This window comes from Aythya marila (genome assembly GCF_965140915.1).
Source record: "Aythya marila genome assembly, chromosome: 2".
Classification (NCBI taxonomy): Eukaryota; Metazoa; Chordata; class Aves; order Anseriformes; family Anatidae; genus Aythya; species Aythya marila.
This window is the reverse complement of record NC_139043.1, coordinates 16,823,057-16,841,212: the sequence shown is the minus strand read 5'-3', so window position 1 is coordinate 16,841,212 and position 18,156 is coordinate 16,823,057. Positions and strand designations below refer to the sequence as shown.

The 18,156-nt window shown below is 47.5% G+C and overlaps 1 protein-coding gene across 1 annotated transcript; it reads left to right on the top strand.

Moving 5' to 3' along the window:
- Positions 1-2,794: 2,794 nt before the first annotated feature.
- Positions 2,795-6,975, top strand: BAMBI (BMP and activin membrane bound inhibitor). Its single transcript, XM_082752090.1, has 3 exons — positions 2,795-2,971; positions 5,488-5,775; positions 6,192-6,975. The coding sequence occupies exons 1-3, from the start codon at positions 2,896-2,898 to the stop codon at positions 6,605-6,607; spliced, it is 780 nt and encodes a 259-aa protein (XP_082608216.1). The 5' UTR covers positions 2,795-2,895; the 3' UTR covers positions 6,608-6,975.
- Positions 6,976-18,156: the final 11,181 nt, after the last annotated feature.

The window sequence follows — 18,156 nt, the reverse complement described above, 5'->3', positions numbered from 1 at the left end:
TCTTGAGCTGACACAGAAGGGAACGTGCTCCTCTGCGACGCTTCCCGAGGCAGTGCCTTTCTCTGAGGTGTCCAGAGGCTGGTTTTGCAACCGGGTCCTTTGTTTGTGACAGTTTCAAAAGGCTTCACTGTACCTGGGGGAGGGTGGAAGAGCACAGCCCCATGCCCCTTGGGCCACACAGTCCCTACAAGTGGAGTCCCGGGTCTGCTGTCCCATGGCTGCCAGAGACATATCCTGCAGCCTCGGGCTCCTGATGCTTTCCTTGCTGGTTCCCTGTCTTTATTATCCCGCATTCCTTCTGGTTGCAGAACATGCTGTTGTTATTGCTTTGTGCTGGGGCTGTCTCCTGTCCTTTCCTTACAGGCCAATCTGGCCCTGTTTGCTCCTGCCTCTGAAATAAAAGCAAATTAGTGCCGCAAAAGCTGAATTATTTTGTTTGCCTTGTGGTCTGCCAGAGGACCCCACGCGATCCTCGCGCAGCTCCTATGCAGAGCCACGGCGGTTCCTATGAGTGAGGGGATGTGGGAAGGCAGTCAGACCCCCTGAAACCTCATTTTGATCAACAGATTCCCCCAAAGGGCATTTAAATTTGTGGCTTTGTCCGGCACAAGGCTGGGGAGCAATCCCTATGGGACCCTCTTCCCTGTGGTGCTTCAAGTCAGCCTCTTACATACAGAATTTACCCATTTTTTACAGTAAATTGTAGATCACAATTCAGGCTTGACAGCTGTCAATGAAATTTGCTGCTGAAAACTGATTTCAAGCACATTGCCTTCTAGTTAGTCTGCCCGCGTTCCCTTGGACAGGATGTTTATAATATTCAGGGAGTCTCTCATGTTACTTAGTGCAGTAATGTGGCTCCACGAATAAAAGCCATTTCCAGTCTGTTGGTATCACATGTAACAAATGAGATCTGCTAAATGCACTTGTCACTAGTGGTAGGAGTAGAAGGAACGATGACTGCAGACTTGCACATGTTGCTGTAATGATTATAAATTATAATGAATGATATTTTCGTATGTTTGCAAATGAGTGTCTGATAGCCAGTGCCAGAGTGGGAGATATGGCTTGGCTGATCTCGCTGTTTTTGTAATTTCTAAACAGAAACAAGAATTAGAAAATTACTTTGTGGTGGAGTGCAAATATGTATAACATAAGTGTAAAGACTGCGGTGCAGCACACGTGTGTCTATCTTATACATATGCAAATGGCAAGACTCGCAGTAAAACCATTATAATGTGTGATGGCATCAGCACTAATTAGCCTGAGATCCAGTCTGCTCCTCTCTGCCAAAGTAAACTGGAGTTATCTCAATCTCAGACTCATATTTCCTCCTTTCTCTTTCAGGGGAGGAATGTCTCTGTCACAAGGTATTATATCCCGGATAGAAAACATCTTGAAAGACTCACAAAACATTTCAAATTAAGATTGTAAAGCAATTTTTGCTATTAATTTATTATCTACGCGCCATCCCACAGCTTTAATACTAGCTGCGGACCCAAATATTTAAAGCATTTTGCCCATAAATGGGAAACAGTTGGTGTGCAAATACTGTAGAAATCAAGGCTTATAAAACATAATGAGAAGAGAAAGTAGAAAACTGAATTAGCAAAGAAATGTTAACTATGGGGCGTATTGTTTTCAGGATTAGTATCTGAAGGAAAGCTGTCCAGGCTGGATGAGACCTCGAGGAGCTCCTTCTGGCTGTGGCAGTGTCCGGTGATGGAGCATCGCCTCCTGCTCCCATTCCCAACAGCAGCTTCCCAAAAGGGAGTGCTGGAAGGAAAAAAAGAGGGTGTACTTTGAGGGGGTATCTGCCCGTGGCTGTCCCGTGGGCCTGTGGTTGTGGCGTGGAGGTGACAGAAGTGGGGTGGCCCCTGGAGCATCTGTGCAGGCTGTGGGAGTTGGGCACAAGTGTGAGTGTTGTTGTATTTTTTTATTCATAACCGTGGAAAATAAGGTTTTAATGGAAATTCTGGCATCCATGATGTTGCAACACTTCTGCATCCTCGCGGAGTGTCGGAGCAGAGAGGCAGGGGCAGGGCGAGCGGCAATCACCTGCTGCAGGCCCTGTGGCAGCGCCATCAGCGCGGGGCAGTGAGCGCAGGTGGGGGCTTCACCCCGCTGCCATTTCACCCAGCCTCTCATCAGCAAGAAACCCTTTGGCCTCGTCATTTATTCATCGAGCACATCTCCGGCAGCCCTGCCAAGGGAGATGTGGGGTGGCTTGGGGGTAGAAGCTCAGGGCTCCTCGCTGCTTTTTGGAGCAGGACCACCATGAGTAACCTGCCCGTGGCACCTCAGCGGGGACCTGGGGCTGGGCTTTTGGGGGCTGAGGGCTGGGGTCTTGGGGGCTGGGGGCTGACTGGGGGCTGACTGGGGACTGACTGAGGGTGACTGGGGGCTGACAGAGGGCGACTGAGGGCGACTGGGGGCTGACGGATGGCGACTGGGGGCTGACGGAGGGCGACTGGGGGCTGACTGGGGGTGACTGGGGGCTGACTGAGGGTGACTGGGGACTGATTGGGGACTGATTGAGGACTGACTGGGTGCTGACTGGGGACTGACTGAGGGCTGAGGGCCCGGCTCTGAGGGCTCCATGCCCGTCCTCCGCCGCCCGGGGGCGCCTCGGGGCGGGCTCCCTCAGCCGGGGCGGCCCCGCGGCACTCCCCGCCCGCCTCACAGCGGCGCCTCCACCGGGGCGGTGCTGGGGGCGGCCCGGCCCGGCCCGGCGCCGCCGCTATTTACGGGGCCGGGAGGCGCCGCCGTGTCAGTGAGCAGCAGCCGCCGCCGCCGCCGGTGCTGCTGCTGCCGCCACTGTGCTCGCAGCCGGGGAAACGGGGCCGCCCCTCGGGCGAGCGAGCGGAGCGGCTCCTCGGCGGAGGGGAGGGGTAAATGGATCGCCATTCCAGCTACATCTTCGTCTGGCTGCAACTGGAGCTGTGCGCCATGGCCGTGCTGCTCACCAGAGGTGAGGGGGGGAGAGACGGAGCCTCGGGAAGGGCTCGCTCCTGGCCCCGGGTCCCCCTCACCCCGCCGGGGGGGAGCCGGGAGGGCTCGGGGAGGCTGTAATTAAGGCGAAATTGCAGCGTGCCGGGGGGGAGCCGCCTGGCCCCATCAAAGCAGGGAGCGCCTGAGTGATGGGAAGTCGCAGATACCGAAACTATGCGCCTGATAATGATATAATGAGGGGACCGCCGGCTGCTGGCCGCCGCCGACTTCAAAAGGCTCCCGGGAGCGGGCTGCAGGCTCTCCTGTAGCCATCTTGCCTAAAAGCAGACATTTTTTTTTTTTTTTTTCTTTAATAGCTGCGTACAGTAACAAGAAAGAGGAGGGAACAGAAGGGCATTGTTCGCGGCTTCAAAAATCCTAAATACCCTGCCCGGCCTTTGGCGGAGCGCAGGAAGGGGCTTTATGCATTGACAGCAGCACGGGCGTACAGAGTCCGGTCTGTTCGGCCAAAAAAACGTGGCTTTAATTAAAAAGCGGCTGCCATAACCTGGTGACGAGCCTGTCAGGTCCTGTTTATAGGACTGTCTCGGGTCGATAAAGCGAAGGGTTTCGAGCAGGGCTGTTTGAGCGTGGAAGCGCATTGTTTGTCTGCCCTCCCGGGCTGTCAGCTCCGGCGGGGTTCCTCGCCTGCCTCTTATTTTTAACTCAAAGTGAGGAAAATGACCCCCAAAAATCACTTTTTTGGAGAGGGCGGGGGGTGTGTGGAGCCGTGCACGAAATGCTCCGGGAAGGGCTGCTGCCAACCGCAAACACAAAGAGGCTTTTCCATAGCGCGCGGGATGGGGAATGTGTGTGAATTGGAGAAAAATTAGGTTACTTGCTCTGCAGAAGCCCGAGGGAATTAGCGCAGACTGGAGACAGTGAGCCACTCCATCATTTGGCTTCCATTAAGCGCAGTTATTAAAGAGCAGCGGGAACTTCAAGGCCTGCAGCCTGCGGTGGCGTTTGGGGGAGGTATTAGGGTGGCCCAGGAGGGCACCCCAAACCTGGCTGGGGGCTTCGCGTCCTGCAGGACGCCTCCTGAAGGGCATCACGAAAAGGGGTGGCACGGGGAAGCCTGTAGATTGATTTCTTCACTCCCCCCCTAAAAAAAATCAGTATGGAAGATGCCCTGTCTTGTAGAAGAAAGCTCTGACAATCCAGCAGACTTTTAAAGCCTTGGTGCCGTTCTGATAGCAATACACGAAATGCACCAGCACATCAGTAGTTTTGAGTCCCATCTTTGTAAGGATAGCCCCAAAAATCCGCCTTCCTCCTAGACCTTGGGTTGACGGCACACTCAAGTAGGTTTGAGTCGCGACTTGCCTAGAAAGAGTAAGTTTTCCCTACAGCGCAGGACGTGTATAATTCGTACCAGAGCGGTTTGGAGAGCACAAAATGAAGAGTTTTATGAAGGGAACTTTTTATCGCTTCCTTCAGAAATTTTTGAGGTTTCCTGAGAGATTTTTCATAGAGCCGGTAGAGGATTTTCAGTCTAAGTGTTTCCCTTTTTGACCGCATGTTGGATTTCATGCGAAATTGCGGGGGGGCTGAGGAGGGTGTCTGACTTTTTGCCTTGTAATTTCACTCCATTTAGGAACTTCACAGTCAGGGTTGAAAGACACAGACTCTGGTGAACTAATTAATTGTAAGCTGCACTGTCTCTTTTTTTAATACTGATTTTTAAAAAGTGCAACTTTGCTTGAATGATTACTTAAAAAAAAAAAAAATAAAAAGAATTTCTCTCTTTCTGGAGAAGTTACAAATAGTTGCTCAGTTTCACACAGTAAAAACCTTCCTGACTGAGAGATTTTTAGATGGTAATGGTTTCTAGCTAATAGCTTTATAAGGTGTTAGTTAAACCTTTTAAATTTTGGCACAGTACTGAGAGGTAATAAACAATTCAGCAGTTCCGACTTTTTTTTTCACACAAATACTTAAACCTAAAGTTTTTGTCGTGTGTTTATGCCTGATGAGAAGAAGCATTCCCTTTATAAAAAGAGAATGCTGTTCCTGTAGTAACAGTTTAAAACATAGATTTGGCTTTCCTGGGGGACTGTAGGTGTTTTTTCTTTTAAAGCTGTGATTTTATTTTAAATGTAGCTTAATGCAACTGCTGACAGTGAGTGGAAGTAGCTATAAAGTGGTCTTGTTAGTTATTTACCTTGGAAAAAATGCCACTTTGACCTTCCCGACCCCCCTCCCCTGGCCCCTGGTTCAGTGAAATGTACTTGCTTTAATTCAAAGGACTACAGCAGTAGTAATTAAAACAAGTGCCCCAAGGCTTTTGCTGGGATTAAGGTTACAAGGAGGTAGGCACTGTACAGTGGTGGAGAGGAAACAACCCCCTGCTCCTCTGGATTTACAGTCTAGAGGAGTACCCCCAGACTGGCACCGAGTCTGGCTGTGTACTACTTGTGGCTGATAGAGTGCCTAGTGAGGTGTTCCTCAAGGACCAAGTTCTTACCTTTATCTTGCACAATTTTTATTTTTTAGGTGAAATCAGATGCTACTGTGATGCTGCACACTGTGTTGCAACTGGCTATATGTGCAAATCTGAGCTTAGCGCCTGCTTTTCCAGACTGCTTGATCCTCAGAATACACATTCCCCACTTACTCACGGCTGCTTGGACTCTATTGCAAGCACAGCTGATATCTGCCAAGCTAAACAGGCACAAAACCACTCTGGCACCACCATGTCCACATTGGAATGCTGCCATGAAGATATGTGCAATTACAGAGGACTACATGATGTTTTGTCTCCTCCCAAGGGTGAGACTTCAGGTAGGGCAAAGAAGCTACTGTGAAATCTCTCTTGTGGCCTTCAGGCTGGTGCTGGTCGAGACCTTGAAGGTCTGCTATTGATTTTGTTGTTAATGTAAGTAGAGCCAGCAGAGGGAGAAGCGGGTGGCTGGGTGCAGGGGAGCATCTCGGCTGAGTAGCTTTTATGCCTGCATTAATATTAGAGGGCCGTCTTGTCTGTCTGCGTCATTCCTTCTTAAATCAGCTCTCAGGGTAAGAAATTCCATGCCATAAACACCCTTGGAAACGTCTTTCAATTTATAGGAGTATTTTCAGTACACGCTTAAGTGTGTAGCTGTGAATGTGTCCACTTGTCAATGTGGACTTTCAGGGAGGGAGTTGTAGCATAAGCGAACTGCTGATACTGAAATAAACCTCATGTCTTTCTCCCTTTGCAGGACAAGGGAGCAGATATCAACATGACAGCAAGAATCTCATCACCAAGGTGCAGGAACTGACCTCTTCAAAAGAATTGTGGTTCAGGGCAGCCGTGATTGCTGTTCCTATAGCTGGTGGGCTGATCTTGGTGCTCCTTATCATGCTGGCCTTGCGGATGCTCAGGAGTGAAAATAAGAGACTGCAAGACCAGCGGCAGCAAATGCTCTCCCGTTTGCACTATAGTTTCCATGGACATCATTCGAAAAAAGGGCAGGTGGCAAAATTGGACTTGGAATGCATGGTGCCTGTAACTGGTCATGAGAACTGCTGCATGACCTGTGATAAAATGAGACATTCAGACCTCAGCAATGATAAGATTCTTTCGCTAGTCCACTGGGGAATGTACAGCGGACATGGGAAGCTGGAATTTGTATGACCAATTATTTTTTAATCTGAGCTAAACTTACTCTCTGAACTCTTGAAGGCCTTTGGGTTCTGCTGGACAGGAGCACTTTATCTTGAAACAAAAACTCACAGATCATCTGAGAAACAAAGGACCTCTGCAAACAGAATCTTGGATATTTCTTCTGAAGGATTCCAAAAGTTGTCTTATTTGCACAGAGTAAAATACACTCAAATGTATTGTTGCTTTAACGTTATGAAAGCAAAAATTAGAAGTTGTAAACACTGTCACCAGGGTTATCTGAACTGTAGGGAGCTGAGAATTGAGTTATAATAAACTGTATGCAAGCTCCTATGTTTCCTGACTTATTGTAAAGATTTTTTAAATATATATATTTTGTCTGAAACTTGCTTGTGACTTCTTGTTTTGGGATGGTTTTTGGGTGGGGGAATGTGTTGTGGAATAAATTGGGGTGCAATGTGTGGTCATGCTGTGCACTTTCAGATTCTGAAAAAGTCTTTTTCTTACTTGCTGAGGGAAATTGGGTAATTATTACTGAACAAGAATCGCAGCTCTTCTTATTCAATAGTATTCAACTTGTGTCCTCAATTCTTGGCTATTGCACTTTGCTCATAATCAAGTGAATTCTGCAGCTACACGATTGCTTTTTCTTCCTCTCTCCATACAAAGCATTAGAAAATGTCTCCTAATTCTTCGTAGCTGGTTTTCTTTGTTTCACAATTCTTGTTTTCTGTAACATTTTTTGTGCCTTCTACTCTTGCCTTGTATTTGGCGGTGAGGAGGAGGTGGGAAGGAACTCAAAAAACCTGAAGCCTACTCCGTAATTTTTTTTTTCCTACTAATAATCCCTCTAGGCACTGTGGAAAACAACATCTGCCTGCTCTTATAGTGTAACTCACTGTCACATGCTGCTAAACTCCTGTGTGGGACTGAAAAATCAACAGTGTGTTCACTTTAATTGCTGTCTCTTTATGCTCTTCTTGCATAGGTATCTCTTCTTCCCAGCCTGTGTTTGTGTGGTTCTTTTTTTTTCTTCTTCCTCCTTCAACAAGTTGGATTCACTTGATTATTTCATTTATTCAGGGCACAGTTGGTACAATCAGACAAAACTTCTGGACCTAAAATTGTTTTTCTTGTTTGATTAAGCCAAAAGTAGACTTGCTTAAAAGGAGTTACTGCATCATGGTGAAAGAAAAGTAAATGCTGCTGGAGACAGGATTTGGGAAGCCTGGTTTTTATCTATGTTTAAATCACTTTAGGAATGCTTCTGCCACCTTCTGCTCTGGCTGTACAGTCAGGCCCGTATTGTTATCACCAATGAGAAGGAGGTGGCACAAACAAGTTTACAAAAACTTTGCAGCAATGCTTGGATCTTGCGCTCTGATTATGATAAACTGCTTTGGGATACGTGGCCTGAAATGCAGAAGGATGTAAGCCAGGGAAACCTGCCCCTGTGTGTCACAAGTTTGTGTTGCTGAAAGTACACTTAAAGTATGTGGTAGCCTTGTTGCAGATAAGTTGGTCACTTGGCTGTGCAAACAGCGGTATTGATATTGCAAATTTGCCCGTAGTTAAACACTTCTATCAGCCAAGCACAACGAGAGCCTTGGGCCTGCCAAGGTCCCACCGAGCCCATGTTTACAATATTACAGTATAACTTGGGAGAGCTCATTTCATCTCTGTATGTCAAGTTATGGACTTATTTCCTCGAAGAGCCTGAGAAATGGCTTTTAAGGCCGTGCATTACGTAATTTTTTTTTTACCTTTTTCAGCTGCTAAAGTCTTAAGTCATGTGGCTGCATCTGCTGTAGGAGGCTAGCCTGTGGTCATCTGTCTGACCTTTCAAAGTGCTGCTTTCCCGTAAGAGCTCTTTGCACTGATACCAGGTTCTGGGGCAGCCGTCTGCTCTTCCGCATATTTTTGGGAATGACTGGCTTGGAGCTGGAAGAGATGAACCTGAAACAGTGCAGCTACAGCAGTAGTTTCGATGGCTAGGTGAGTTATCAGACCTGATGGCTCCATCCTTCGAGTACTTTCTCCCGGAGCCCGGAGGAGCAAGTTGTGCGGTCCTTTAAGCATCCTCTGACCTTCAGCACTCATTTGCTGCTGATTTGAATACAGAAGGGCCTAGTTCTGCTTGCCATTGAAAGGCTAATAAGACCGGGAGCCTCTAATTGGCCCCTCGCTGTGGAGATGTTTTAAAGAAGAGCAGAGATTGTTTGCCTTCCCCTGCAGCCTCAGAGGCTCAGGACAGCGCTGGGGCAGCAGCTGCCTGCTCCCCTCTGTGTAGTTGACATGGGGTGGCTGATGCGGCCTGGAAGCTTTTAGGCCCGGAGTCCTCTAAAGATACAATCTGGATTTTCAATTTATTTTAGAGCCTGTAGTATATTCAGGAAGCTGCGTTATGAGCTCTGGTGTGCGTCTGGCAGCAGCTACGTGGGTTATGGGACGAGCCCCAAATCTTCGTGCTCAGCTCACTGCAGCATCCCCGGGTGTCGGAGCAGGCAGGGGCTGTCGGCATTGCTTCTCCTCTCTGCAGACCTCACCGATGCACGTTTTTCTTAAAAAACAAACAAAAAACCCCACTGTATTCCTGTCATGAGAGCTTTCTGTGATATTCTGCAGGCTTCCCAAAAGCAGCATCGGCCACCGGCTGCGTGCAGGGGACAAACAATGTCAACAGCCGCAGAGGCTGCAGGCCAGAGGGGTGAGACAAAAACTGATGGCTATCCTTTAAAATGCATTTGACTTCATTTGACTTGGGAGCCTGGGTTTGTCGTGGTGCTGCCCTCTCGGATTTCCCCTGCAGACAGTAACAAACACGCCTTGCTGTGAAACTGCTGCAAGCCCCGGAGCAGAGGCAGGACAGCCCTCTCTGTTTCTAACTGCAAGGTCTCTCGGATAGGAATAAATGAAATCAAACATTCCAGATGCAATTTAGCTTTCCCTGTCCTTTTCTATTTCCCTGACTTTTTTTTTTTTTCCTTTTTTTCCTCAAAACAGTAATGATTGTGGCTTTTCTTATGTCTCTGCTTCTCCTGGCCTTGGGAGCCATTGGGCTTGTATGTCTCCTCTTAACTCCTGCTGAACTGCTCCTATTAAAATCCCCTTACTCCACAGGGGGCTTGACCTTTTTCTGAAATACCAAATGTGTCTGCTTTGGAAATCACAAACTTCTCCTCCTCTAAAGAGCTTGTAAATCTGTTTCCAATATTGGGTGATTACAGGCTGCGCGGAGAGCTTGAAAGTAAGCAGCCGCTGCTGGTAGCGGTGCTGGGGCTGGGCTGTCCTCGGGGTTACCCCTGTGTGTGCTCTGAGCACAGCCACTGATGCCGACAGATCCCCCCCCAGATTAGTGGTGGGGTGACCAACCAGCCTCTGGTCCCAGGACAGCTCACCTTTGCTTATCGGGACCTCAGGATCATTTTTTTTTTGTTGGTGTACAACCCCTAGCTCTGTAATAAATCCGGTGGTCTTAGTACAAGTGGGTGCTGCCCTGGAGGGCTTATAGTGCCTGGGGAAGGAGCAGGGTTTTCCGTAGGAACGATGGATACAGCTTCACCTTCCTCTGCAGCTGTCATAGTTGCTAAAAGAAGGGAAAATGTATGGCCAGGCTGCCTGGCGTTGTGCAGGATGCGATGTGCCTGTTAGCCCCTGAGCAGCAGGGGTCCGCAGCCAGTAAATGAAGCAAATTTTGGCTGTCCTATTGAAGGAGGGCTGTGGAGGGGGAAATAAGAAGATTATCTCCTGAGGAGAAAAAAAAAAAAAAAAAAAAAAAAAAAAAAAAGATCCATGACCAAAAAAAACCAAACCTCTATAATAAGGCACAAGATGAGTGAATAAAAAAGGCCTCTGAAGCAGGCAAAGTTGTCTTTATGTCTTTTTTTTTTTTTAGCTGTTTTCCCATGTGAAGATCAATAGAAGCGTGTTTGTTTTGTTCCAGTGGCTGGTCACTTTGCAGGGAAAATGCTCGTTCTTGTTTTGGTTCTTGGAGCTGCTCAGGGAAATGGTATTTGGATCTGTCACTGGTTTATTTCTGGAGAAAGGCTTGTAGAGGGGTGCTGTAAAATTATGGTTATCTTTTGGGAGGAGCCCAGTGTCTCCAGCATTATGAATTCTGGCTCCTTCTAAATAAACAAACATCCTTGTTTTCTTTGTTTCACCTCTAACCCTTGTCTGCAGCCTTTATAATCCCAGTGGGTGAATCCTGAACTAAAACAAACTGCAAGGGAAGGAAGCCAGGAGGGAGCCACAGTGCCTGCAAATTAACAAAGCTTTGTGCTCTCCAGCCAAGCTTGACAAAAGGATTCAATCCTGTGCTGACCTTCAAGGGGAAAAACAAAACAAAAACCACCTTGACTTGAACTTCCAAGGCTGTAAGAATTTAATGCTCAGTTTGATGTCTCCTAAAGGGAGCAGGGAGCCAGAAACGCCAAACACCTGTCTTGGAAACCCAAATCTTAACAAGTTCTCGGGAAGTCTGAGCCCAAATTCAAACGGCTTTGTAAAATGTAGGCTTCACTCAGCACTATTTCCATGTCATTCATTATTTTTAAAACAGCATTAAAAAAATGCCTTTTTTTTTTTTTTTTTTTTCCCTAGTGTGGCTCTCTAGGCATGTTTATACCATCCAGCTATCAGTGATTTCTGCTGAAGTAGCAGAGTTTAGATGCAACTTTTCACTGCCCGTTTCTGCCTGGATCAGGTCCTGTCCCACAGCCCAGCCCCTGCCTTCTTCCCTGACGGCAGGAAAGAAGCAAACAGGGCAGTACTGACCCGGTGAGCAGAGATACTGGCATGAATTCAGGGTGAGAGTTTCATTTTTAAGAAGCTTTTCTTAAAACAGGAATGCTAAAGGATTTTTCCCTCTAGTTTCACGCTTTTTAATATAGTACATCAGTGGCCATGCAGTTGAGAAAAACTAGTGATGTGTGTTATTTCCCTCACCTTGGCTGTTGGCTGCTTTAAAAAACAGTGACTTGAGACAGCTTTTAAAAACGGGGCCTCTGGTTTAATTGCTTTTTCTCAGATGAAGCAGCCTTCCAGGACAGTTTCAGTGAAGCAGCAGGAGGACGAGATGCTGCCTTCCTTTCAGTTACACTTCCATTTTTAAAACAAGGGCAAACAAAAAAGGTAAAATTGTCACAATCATGAGTTTCTAGCATCTCTGTGCGACCGAGGCCCCGGGCCCTGGGGGACCATTAGCAGGGCAGTGCCGGCAGACGCGGCGCGTGAGGCTGGTCCCCGCTGTTAGCTTTTGGGATCGTTTCGCAGGAGCAGCCTGCAGATTGCAGAGGCAAATCCCCTTCCTGTCACTTGGAAGGAAAATATTAGTGCAGTAAATCTCCTGCTGGCACTCGGTTGTGACACCAGGGAGGGGGGAACAAGACAGGCCAGGCGGCTCAGCGCTGCTGCCCGGCGCTGGGATGTTTGTGTTTGTGTGCAAATCAGGGCTGGTGTCAAACAGGTTGCTTTGAAATGCTCAATTTGTTTAGTTCTGGCTGTGAAGTAGCTATTTCATCAGTGGAAGAAGATTTATTAACCAATTTTTTATGGCTATCAACAATGGCTTAGCTCCAGCAGGGTCCCTAGCATTTTTATGGAGTGCCGTGGGTTACAGAGGCAGAGGTGTTTTATATTGTTCTGGTATTTTAACCCAATGAACTAAGGCCTCTATCCTACACATGCTTAAGGAGGTGCATAACTCACTCCGGGTCCCAGGGGTGGTGTTTCACCATGGAAGCTGCTGGGGCTTTTGCTGAGCACCTGCAGCCGTAGAGGGACCTTTGCCTGGCAAAACCCACACCGACTCTGCCCTCTGCCTATGGCACCTCCCTGGCATGTGAGCCCTGTCCAAGCAGTGCCTTTTGGTGGCTGATTTCCAGCTGGTGGGCTAGTGATAATGCACGTCTGTCCCTACAGCCGCCCTGGGCTGTCTCCAATGCCCCCTCTGAGGGGGCCAAAGCAAACTCACCCAAGCAACAGGTACCGCTCCCAGCCTCCTTGCCTGTTATCAGTCTGCAATAACCTTTCCCTTGGTATTTTTTTTTTTCCCAGTGTAACTATAGGTTTGACCAGCGTGCAATGATGTTTCTTCAAACCAAATTCCATCCGTGGGTGGGAAGGAGAGAGCATGGTTCCCTCCCTGGGGCTATGCCAGCCCACTCTGCCAGCCTGCTCTTCCCTCTTGCAGCATCACCATGGCATGGGATGGTCCAAATGCTGGGGACTTCTTAAATAGAGTGGAATTCCAGCTGTCTTGGAAGTGCCTTTTCATGTTCCTATAGCTTTTATAGTGGAAGCTGACTTCACTTCTTTCTGTATTAATAGACAATAGAAATAAATTTTTGTGTGTAAGAAACTCATCAAATCTGGGACCTGTTCAGACTCTCATGCTGTTTTTATTTATAATGACTCCAGTGATACTTACTGAAAGCTTTTTTCTCAAAAATGTCCTGTACCAAAGGATTGCATTTCTATTTGTGTTCAGAGGCTAGCATTAAAACCGGTCTGCAACAGCTCCTTGCTGCAGGATGGATTGGTTGGGAGGTGCCATAATCTCTGTCTTCATTATACGCTGTTATCTGTGGCCTGATTACCGCTGTGCTGCTCTGATGGCAGGACAGCCTTGTCTGTAGAAAGGTTGCTACCCTTTACCTCTTTGAAATGAACTTCGTCCCCTCATATCTGTTGGCAACCATTGACACTCCTTTCTGTCTCCTGCAAGAGAGAGGGGCTCCCTGTGGCCCCTGGGGCTCCCCATGCTCCTGAGCAGCTCGGTCCCTGTCCCCAGTCCCCTCTGTACTGTCCCCATGCAGCCAAACGAACCCTCCCAGGTCCTGCTGGCATCCTGCAGCTCCCCAAAGGGAGGCATTTCGTGGCAAGCACCTTATCGCAGATTATGACCAAACACACACAAGCACTCCCAGTGACCAGTGTAATCCACTCTTTACTGCCATAATTTGACTATATTTTCTATTTGCACAGGGAGGCCTGGGTGGAGCGGTGTGTACGCTATCACAGAAGTGGTCTGCTCCACCTCGGGGCTGCAACCTCGCTGGAGCCAGCGCGCCGGGCATCGCCCCGAGGCGCTCAGCAGCTCTTTGTACTTTGCAGAGCGTCTCCTCGCGTGCGGCAGGCACCAGACTTTCTCCTGCCTTAGCAAGCAGGTTATAATGGCCCAGTCATCGGCGATATGTGGCCAAATCCTCAATGACATTTCCTGTTTTTAAATGGCAATCAGCGGGCGTGACGTAGCAGCCCTGAGTGCAGCAGCAGGTAATTGCCCATCAAACACGGCGAAGCTCTTATCGAAGCAGTGGATCTCTTCTGATAGCGCACTGCATCTGAATATTAATATTTGATAGTTCGTGGACAATTTGCAAATTTGTAATAAGGAAAGAAATACCCTGGGAACTGCTTGCTCGCAAATACTTTCCAGAGTATTTCATTACATATTACGTATTTGTAAGCAAGTCCTTGCCAATATTGGCATTCCCGAGTCATCTACACTTCAGGAAAGCACAGATGCGGGGCAGGCTACTGGTGTCTGCGTGATCACAGCTGGGGATGTTTCAGCGCCAGCACCATCTGACAGAAACCTCCACCACAGCAAGATGGCAGGGATCTGCTTGCTACCTCCATGACTTGGTGAAAATGAATCAGAAATATACAGCTATAGCTTCCAGTCTTTATGCAACTACCTGATGTGCTGATTTCTTCCACAACAAACTATTTTCCTTCTTTCAGTAAAAGTTGTCCACATGCATCCAGAAATGCTAAAACTACATTTTTCTTAATTTTTGTCAACACCTTTCTAAAAAGCTGGCATTGCTGAATAGCAGAAATTGAACAGTAATTGCAATGAAACACAAGATTTCAGACCAGGACAGTGGAGGCCTGCCAGAGAAAGTCACAGGGTGCTTTTGCCTGAGCCAAAGTGGAAGGGTTTGGCACAAAAGGAAGATCAGAGTATATGAAACATAATTTCTTCCCTGAAAATAGCAACAGCAGTTATAGTTGTAAGTGAGCCCCTTTAATATGTAGTGTGTGAAGAGGGTGACGCATTTGTCAGGATTACCAGGATACTCTACAATTTTAATGGAAAAAAAAAAAAAAACAAATGAAGCCATGCCAGCACTGAAATACTGCATGGATGAGTTGGCTTCCATCTTTTACCACCTGCACGGAGGATGAAGGACCAGCTTTGATCACAGCTGGGCAATAGGAGATGGCTGCAGAGCATTAGGACATGCACTTGGTTCAACGTGACCAGCTCTTTTCAAAGACAGCTCTTTGGTGATGTCTGTCTGACATGCAGTGTCTGCTAACCGACCAGGTTTGGTCCTCACTGCGCTTGGTGCTTTGTGGGCATGGAGCAGGCATTGTTCCCCAAGCTCACAGTGGATGTGCAGCTTCTTTGGTAGAAATTCCTCTTCAGCTGGGCCACCTTTCACTGAGTGGGCAGTGGGAGATGCTGGGTGTCCTTGCAGGGATGAGTGCCTCTGGCTTGCAGGTAGCAGCACTGCCAGCAGGCTCTGAGCTGGCCATGGCGAGGAGTTGAAGGCCAGGTTTGCTGGGTGGAGCAAGGCTTGATGGTTTTGTGCCTGTCGCCTCGCTGCAATGTGCTGTTTAACATTTACCAACAGATGCAAAGGTCCTGTGAGTAATGCATGGGGGAAAATCAAGCAGCAAGATTTCAGCTCTCCAAACCGACCAGCTGCTAACCTTGCAGGCAGCATGGAGGTGAGATTAAATGTGGGATTGCATATTTAACTGCAGCTGCACAGGCTGGCAGCCTTTGCTCCGGGCCAGCCTGGGTCAGGTTGCCTTGCTAGGGCAGTGGCACTGTCCCTGTTGTCACTGTTCCCAAACAGTTCTCAGGATTTTGTGTGAGTGAAAGCTTGACCAAAGGTCTCCTGTCTCTCAGGCAGGTGTCTTACCTGCTGAGTTTTGGATTACATGCATTCTAAAAGACATAAAAATACACATTTATAAAATTTATAAATATATTTTAAATCTTCTGAGCCTGAACCTTCTGGCTGAGGCCACAATTATGTGATTTATTTATGTGTAGGCATTGTATAATTCATTTTATATATGTTATATATAATACATATATGTTTTTATATAAGTAATAACACATTCAATGGAACCTGAGTAATCAAGTATCCTGTACAGAGGACTGCATGCTCCTCTGGCTGTTTTCCAGGCAAAAAGTTCACCTCCCAAGGATTTTGCGGACATGAGCTGCAGACTCCCACCAGATATGTGCGATAATACCTGCAGATATACATGTGCATGCAGGTGCCAATATCCTTGCGTGTGTCTGTGTACACACGTATATAAGTGTTTCCCATGGAAAGGCAGGCGGTTTTCCAGAAAAGCCTTTGAGATACTTGAGATGTGCTTCGAAGGGTGCTGTATTTCTGGGACATGCTCTTAAATACTGTCCTCGCTGCTGACGTGCCCGTAGCTGGCAGGGACTTCTCCAGGGCAGCGGGAAGCAATCTCCTGCAGGCTGTGGCTGAGCCTGCTGCCTGCAGCGAACCAGCCCTTTTCTGCAGACAAGCTACAGAAACATTTCCCCAAAGCCTACAGCACATCAGGAATGGCTCCTTGGAGTTTTCTTCCTTCTCTCCCTCTGACCAATAAAATGTTAACTCTATCTCTTAAAAATAAGGGGAAAAAATAACCTTAAAGTTCTGCTCTAAAACTGTGCGTGTGGGGGAAACCCCCTACTTGGTCAGAAGAGGAAACAGTAGAGACATAGCAACAACTACTGCTAAGCCTGTTTATGTTTGTTCTCCCCAAAACACGAAGACTTTAAAAACCCTGTGAGTAAATACAATTAGTCACCAGCGGCTGGTGGCAGCGAGGGGGCCGCTGAGTCACGGCCTGCTCAGCTCTGACCAGGGAAGGCCTGCCCGGCCCGGGCAATGGCAACTCCTTGTCCCCCTGCTTGGGGACAAAGAGTGGCCACAGGATGGGGGCCGAGTGGTGGCCCCACCACCAGGGTGTGTGCTGTGTGGGTCCACGGAGTGCAAGGAGTGGCAATAAAGGAGGAGTCGCTTCCCTTGGAAACACAGCCACCTTTGGGGCACAGGGTCCCGAATCTGCACCCACACCTTGCCGAGGGACGGATTTGAAGGAGTCTTTCCAGCTTTGTATAAAGTGAATTTTTAAGAACACATTTAGGCTGTGGACTGTCATGACTCCCAAGCAGATACACCCTGTCTGAGGCTTTGCTGCCTTTACATTACCGACATTACCAAGGGGTTTCTTTTGAGTCCTCTCTCTCTTTCTCTGCTTGCACCCCTCAAGGCAAACAGATGGAAGCTTAATCCTCTACCCTCAGCATCTCTGCATTGCAAAGCCTTTGTCAAAATGGAGCCTGAGATCTTGAAATCTAATGCTTTATCCTAGGTATCTAGATAATTGCTCTGGGCTGGACACAAGGAGAATAAAGAGGTGAGGCAAAGCAAGAGGGAAGTAAGTAGCAGCAAGTGAGAACTAGATAATGGAAAAAATAATTCAAGATGATTTTCTTCATCTCTCCATGTGCTCATTTGCTACTTGGACAGACAGATGGAAATTAGCTTAATGGATTCTTCTCTGCTCCAAATGTTTCGGATTGGGCAAACTGAATTCCTGCCAAATTAGGGAAAAGTATGGGCATTTCCTCTCCAAAAGCTGAGAGAAAACCAAACAAAAGAAATAAGGAGACTTTGCCTATTTCAGCTTCCTAATTGGGTAAGTGGTAATTTGGGCAGAAGTGGCAAAATTTGGGGTGACTTTTCTGGCTTGCCTCTTACTACAGAGCAGCCTGGGTGTAAGGCACAAAGAGCAACAACATCATTGTGTGGGGCTGGATTGCCCTTGGGGACGTGATGCTGTAGCTGACTTGGCCCGTTGATAGTGGTGGCTTTTTCTGCATGGGATGCTGAACAAGCCAACAGTCCTCCCAGTTATACTCTGAAGGTGCTGAGGTCCTTCTGCAAAGGCTCTTGTGCTGGGGAAAGAGTGTCCCATCATGGTCCTTTGGAAAGCAGAGCCTCTGTCCATGTGTGCTCATGCCAGTGTGGGTCTATAGAAGCTAGAAAAAGAAAACAAATATACAAAAACTGTATGAAGAATTTTACTTTCCAGGCAGATTTGTTGTGCAGATTTTATTATTGTAAATCTATTATTTGTATAGCTCTTGCTATCTGAAAAAAAAAAAAAAAAAAAAAAAAAAAAAGTCTGATTGATTGTAGATGGATGCAGAATGGTGCTTTCTCCAGAACAGGAAGAACAGCTGTCCTGGGGATGCTCGATCAGATATCTGTTGCTGCAAAACAACTTTGTGGCATTGACTTCAGCAAGACAGCACTGATCTCATCTCTGATACTCTACAAGTGGGCATTTCCTTATGCATCATGGCTGCGGTTTTATTTAATCCTCCCTGTACGTAGTCAATAACAGGTAAACTCTTGTGACATTTTTAATTGGCAACAAGAGCTCACATGCTTGCAGAAAATACTCTGTGTGAAACCACTTCTGGAGAGCAGTGCCTGTGTGGA

Excerpts from the sequence above, each read along its gene's own strand:
- BAMBI (XM_082752090.1), top strand. The coding sequence starts at position 2,896 with ATGGATCGCCATTCCAGCTACATCTTCGTCTGGCTGCAACTGGAGCTG. Across the intron at positions 2,972-5,487 it reads GGCCGTGCTGCTCACCAGAG|GTGAAATCAGATGCTACTGT; the intron begins GTGAGGGGGGGA and ends TTTATTTTTTAG. Across the intron at positions 5,776-6,191 it reads TCCCAAGGGTGAGACTTCAG|GACAAGGGAGCAGATATCAA; the intron begins GTAGGGCAAAGA and ends CTCCCTTTGCAG.